General features: G+C 43.0%; 2 protein-coding genes across 2 annotated transcripts; one reads left to right on the top strand and one right to left on the bottom strand.

Annotated features, from left to right (window-relative positions):
* The first annotated feature begins 1,289 nt into the window (after positions 1–1,289).
* LOC123462909 (protein DEK-like) lies at positions 1,290–3,289 on the top strand. Its single transcript, XM_045157147.1, has one exon. It carries the CDS (start codon positions 1,499–1,501, stop codon positions 2,099–2,101), a length of 603 nt encoding a protein of 200 aa, XP_045013082.1. The 5' UTR covers positions 1,290–1,498; the 3' UTR covers positions 2,102–3,289.
* Positions 3,290–4,166: 877 nt separating this feature from the next.
* LOC123462808 (ribonuclease pancreatic-like) lies at positions 4,167–4,885 on the bottom strand. The gene has a single exon (XM_045156622.1). It carries the CDS (start codon positions 4,862–4,864, stop codon positions 4,406–4,408), a length of 459 nt encoding a protein of 152 aa, XP_045012557.1. The 5' UTR covers positions 4,865–4,885; the 3' UTR covers positions 4,167–4,405.
* Positions 4,886–5,687: the final 802 nt, after the last annotated feature.

Raw genomic sequence — 5,687 nt, forward strand, 5'->3', positions numbered from 1 at the left:
GGGATTGTGTGTTATGAGATGTGACAGCTTCAGTCAGTTATTGTAAGGGGTTGGGGAGTGTCTCTGGATATTCCCTCCCACTCTGTGGCTCTTATGATCTTTCCACCTCCTCTTACATAAGATTTCATGAGCCATGGTAGGTGTGTTCTAAGTCTATTTTAGTGTAGAGCTCTAGAAAGTGGGTAGAAACAGAAAAATTTCCCAGAATCTTCCAGTAAAGACAGCAACAAACAATAGGGAAATAAGATACAAAGAGAGAAACCATGCCTCAAGCGAGGTAGAAAAGAGGGGATTGTCCTCTATCTTCCCACGTGCTGTGACACACACATAACTCCACATACCACCCCACCATCACCTTCAAATAAGACATCAAATGAATATTTATCAAACACAGGAAAATCAGTCACTCTCAGCATCTGTGAAAGTAACACATGAAGATAATCTCAGTGCTGGCCATACTGCATGGAAGTACAGCCTTTCCCTAGTCCTATGAATATGTCTAGAACTAGATGACACTGTACATAGATGATCAAAAGCAATGATTATAAGATGACAGGTGAACCTCTGTGGCTTATGTAGGAAGATCAAAGTGATTTTAAGGCGCTACATACTGAATTCCTGGTCGTCTGGGTTAGAATGAGACTGCATCAACAACTTAAAACCACAGATCAAAGAGAAGGCAAGTGATGAGTGACTTTAAGAGAGATATCAGGAGCTGTGAGGCTGACTCACAGGCCAGGTATCTTTGAATTCTCTCAGTATGCCCCAGCAATATTGCCACCACTCCACAGGACCTAGAGAAGGGAGGCTGGGGAACATTCTTCTTGCGTTCCACTGAAGCAGCAGAAAGGAAAATGGCAGGAAGTCAGGAGAGCTGTGCTCTAGTCTCAGTTGTGCCATGAGCAAGTCCTTTAAAAAGTGAGGATCAGGGCTGGAGGGATGGCTTAGCAGTTAAGCGCTTGCCTGTGAAGCCGAAAGTCCCACGTTCAGCTTTCCAGGTTGCATGTAAGCCAGACACACAGTGATACAAGTGTGCAAGGATGCACAGGCACACAAGGTGGCGCAAGCATTCAGAGTTAACTACAGTGCCGGAGGCCCTGGCATGCCAGCATTCTCTGTTTCTCTCTCTTTCATTAAAAAGGAGCCGGCGTCGGCCTGGTCCCGAGCTCGCGCGGCCCGCGGCGCCAGGACCTCGCGCTCCCCAGCAGTCGTCCTGGGCCGCCGCGGCAGGAGACGACGCCTCCGCCCAGCCCGCGCCGACCCGGACCCGAAATGCCGGGCCGCAGGGACGACAGCGACGACGAGGAAGAGGACGAGGAGGAGGAAGAGAAAGAAAAGAGTCTCATCGTGGAAGGCAAAAGAGAAAAGAAAAAAGTAGAAAGGTTGACAATGCAAGTGTCCTCCTTACAAAGAGAACCATTTACACTTGCACAAGGGAAGGGTCAAAAACTGTGTGAAATTGAAAGGATATATTTCTTTCTAAGTAAGAAAAAAACGGATGAACTTAGAAATCTACACAAACTACTTTACAACAGACCAGGCACCATTGCCAAAATCTAAAAAATCTCAGAGCAAAAGCAATAAAAAGGAACGGAACAGTTCTGGGATGGCAAGGAAGGCAAAGCAAACCAAGTGTCCTGAAATTCTGTCAGATGAGTTTAGTAGTGATGAAGATGACAAGAAAAATAAGGAAGAGTCTTCAGATGATGAAGATAAGGAAAGTGAAGAGGAGCAGCCACCAAAAAAGACAACTAAAAGAGAAAAAACTAAGCAGAAAGCTACTCCTAAAAGTAAAAAGTCTGTAAAAAGTGCTAATGTTAAGACGGCAGATAGCAGCGCCACCAAGAAGAATCAAAACAGTTCCAAAAAAGAAACTGACTCTGAAGACAGTTCAGATGATGAGCCTTTAATTAAAAAGTTGAAGAAACCTCCTACAGATGAAGAGGTAAAGGAGACAGTAAAAAAGTTACTGGCCAATGCCAACCTGGAGGAAGTGACAATGAAACAGGTCTGTAAAGAGGTATATGAAAACTCTCCTGCTTATGATTTAACTGAGAGAAAAGATTTCATTGAAGCAACTGTGAAAGAGCTTATTTCTTGAGATGGAGTGTTCTCATATTTGAAGATCTGATTTATCCCATTATACCAGCAAAGAGAATGTAATTTCCAAATCCATTGTGGTGATAGAACTCACTGCTGACCTTGAGTGTTATGTGACCTTGCTGTTTTGCATTTCTATGCCATTTTTGAAGTCTTGCATGGCAGTTAATTGTCTCTTGCTTTTATAGTTGTATTTTGTACACTTTGGATTTCTTTATATACGGTATAAATTCCTGAACTATTGTGGGGTTTAGCGCACTTAACATTAGCTTGCTTAATACATACTTTTAGTCAGGTAGAACAAAACTATAACTGGCATTTATACATGCAGAGAGACTACTGCAGTATTTAGTATATGAAATATTTTGAATACACCCCTCTTCTGTCAAGTGTGGAAAATGAGTGACAGTGTTATCACACTAGATGACACAAGCTGTGGCTATCCAGATGATGGCACTGGAATTCCGCATGTGTACATATGTCAGAATTGTCAGCATGACAGAAGTGACAGATGTTATTTTTATATTTTTAAAAAGCAATTTGTTGTATAGAATGTTTTTTATTTCTTTTTGTGCAGATCAATTTTTAAACTCATGTAGGTAGTTATCTTTATACTTGTAAACTAAGGAATGTCAGTGTTTTCAGCCAGTGTGACAGCAGTAGAAGTCAGGAGGTCAGTGATGGGCGCTCTTAAGGAACTGACTAATACTGCTTTGCCCTGAAAGTGTCATAAATTTAGTTGTAGTGTTAACTTCACAAGTGTCATAATTTTGATATTGAAGCACCAAATCAACACATCAGAGCTTCAAAAATACTGGGAAAGGTGAAATTAAATACAAGCACATTTTGTTTATAGTAAGTGAATGGATAATTTATTAAATGCTTTGACCCATAAAGCATACTAATAAATATAGGAAACCTGGCTACCTTCATTATTATGATAAGTCTTGAGTGCAATGGCAGAAGGTAATGTGCAGGGAACAGCAAAGTATTTCTCAAAAATGATACTTTTTAACATTAAAGAAATTGAACATATTTGTTAAATCAAGGTTCTTGGATTTTACATTTTGGCCAATTAAGACTCTAAAGTGACAAACATCTGGACCACCCCTTAATTTGAAAAACTGTTTTAAGTTGATTGTCTTAACCAGCTTATTAAATAACCTATCTATAAATTGTAAAACATGTTGCTTGGCGAAATTGGACATTTTATACACCAATTGAGTGCTTCATTTTTACATCATGGAAGAGAAACATTAAAAGGATGACTATTAACTGAAATTTTCACACATGTGATTTGTTTTATATAATTAGGAGATTATGAAAAGATGTGCTTAAGAATGAATTGAATAGACAACTAAGAGAACTATATTTGGCTCCTTTAAATATGTTCTTGGCAATAACAATAAAGGATGTCTTAAAAAGAAAAAAAAAAAAAAAGGCCAGTCTGCTGGGATTACCCCTTGCCTCAAAAAAAAAAAAAAAAAAGTGAGGGTCACAAGAGATCACTGTGATTCTCATATGCCCCCTTATGTGTCCTTACGCTGACAGCAGAGGCTGGGGTGCAGAGGCTGAAGGGGAAACATAGATCTGTTTTTTCTTTCTACAACATTCTAAACAGGCACCTCTGATTTGAGTTGGTAGACAAGCTGAAATCTACTTGTAGTCCCTCACTTCCATGATTTCACAAACCTCTTCGACCAGTAAGGTTTAAAGTTCTTACATTTTCAGTAGGAGAACCATTTTTTTAGTCATTTGACCAAAAGAGAAGGGGTAATTAGGATCATGATTTCACAGATCCTCCTCCCCACTCTGCTATCAAGGGTGACTCAGGGACCATCTCACCTTCCTCCCTGCTTCCATGTGTCACAGAATAATGGCCTTGGTATTTACCCTCTGTCAGTTCACCAGGACAGTGACCCAGACTACAACAGCCCACACTTACAGGTTTCATGCTTGAACTCAAGGAATCCATGAGGAAGAAATATTCTCAGGTCACTGCAGTCCCAAGGTCAAAAGGGAAGGCATGTAATGACTCCATTTTCTATTCAGCAAAACCACTTCTAATTACGTTCTTATCCCTTGCCTGGAAGAGACGCTCAGGCATCAGATAGGTGCAACTGTTTTATTGAAAGGAGCAGGAAGGAACAAGATGCAGAGGAGGGAGTCATGTTTGTGTTGGACAGGGGTTCTCACTGGAGTTACTTCTTTCAGGACCAGAAAGGAAGAGGAGAGACAGATGATGGAATGATGAGGCTGAGGTATGGGGAGAGAGACATCTCACTGGTCTGGACTAGGAGGTTGTCTACACTGTTGCATCCAAGTGGACTGGCACAGAGGGGTCTCCCTCACAGGCCACAATGATGTGTTTCTGTTTATCAGTAGTCGTATATGTGCAGTTGGGATACTTGGAGCTGCCTGTCAGGCGGCACTCTGTAATGCGCATGCTGGAGCTGCTCTTGTAGCAGTTGGTCTTCCCGTTCTTGCAGGAGACCTGTTGCTGGAGGCAGACAGCCTGGACATCACCCAGGGGCTCATGCACAAAGGTGTTCACTGGCTTACAGGATCCCTTTGTCATATTACGCCGCCTCATCATTTCATTGCAGTAGGTAGGGCTGTGGCTGGAGGCGCTGTCTGAGTCCATGTGCTGCCGCTGGAACTTCTCGGCCTTCGATTCCCTTCCCAGACAGGGCTGAACGCATCCTAGCACCATCAGCACAAGGACTAGCAGTGGAAACAGGACAACGGACTTCTCCAGAGCCATGGTGATCTTACTTTTCTGGGAGAGCCTGACAGGGAAAGAGAGAGGGGGAAGAATGTGCCCTTAGAAGAGAACACAGTACCATGAATACTCACCCTTTCAAGTTCCCCAAGAAGACGCCCCTCTTGCTGGGACATTTCCCAAGTGATGAGACACACCTATCCTCCCCCAGTGTGGTTCCCTTCCCCTTACTAAACAGACCATCTTTCCCTCTAGATGGAGACCCTGATTGTCACCCAAACTCATGGTAATACCGTGTTTGAATGCTGGAGATCCTTTCATCTACAATACTCTTGTACCAGGTGCTGAAATGGCTCACCAGAAGATCATGTTGAATCAACCATGAGCCACATTGTACTCCTGAGTTATCACCCTGACATCAGGATCCTGGCTGACAGCCTTGTTTTCTTATAACACAAGAGAGACACAGCCTGAGGCTGTATTCCTAATGAAACCCTTGCCTTCCCCAACTTGGGACACCCTCTAGCCCCACAAGATCTGCATGAACCCCAGCTCCACCTCTCTGTTTCCAACTGATGTGTGCCTGGCATAAGCTTTCCTGATGCTTCTGTCAGAGCATGTATTCCCAGTGTAAGCCACCTTAGCTCCCTCCTTTCTCACCCTCAAGCTAAGCAGCTCCTGACAACAGCTCTGTGGCCATTTACCTGACTGTTCAGCTGAAGCTCCTGGGCACAGCAGAAGGTCAGTTCTGTAGTCACTCAGTCCCTGTGGTGTGGATCTTATATAGATCACGTGGGGTTTGGCTTCCAATAATTGTGGGAGGAGCTTCTGTGCTCAGCTCAGATGAAAACAAGGGGTTACAAGG

The sequence above is a fragment of the Jaculus jaculus genome, chromosome 8 (assembly GCF_020740685.1).
Source record: "Jaculus jaculus isolate mJacJac1 chromosome 8, mJacJac1.mat.Y.cur, whole genome shotgun sequence".
Taxonomy (NCBI): domain Eukaryota; kingdom Metazoa; phylum Chordata; class Mammalia; order Rodentia; family Dipodidae; genus Jaculus; species Jaculus jaculus.

What these genes read in the sequence shown, in the direction of transcription:
- LOC123462909 (XM_045157147.1), top strand. Translation starts at nt 1,499, where the DNA reads ATGAACTTAGAAATCTACACAAACTACTTTACAACAGACCAGGCACCA.
- LOC123462808 (XM_045156622.1), bottom strand. Translation starts at nt 4,864, where the DNA reads ATGGCTCTGGAGAAGTCCGTTGTCCTGTTTCCACTGCTAGTCCTTGTG.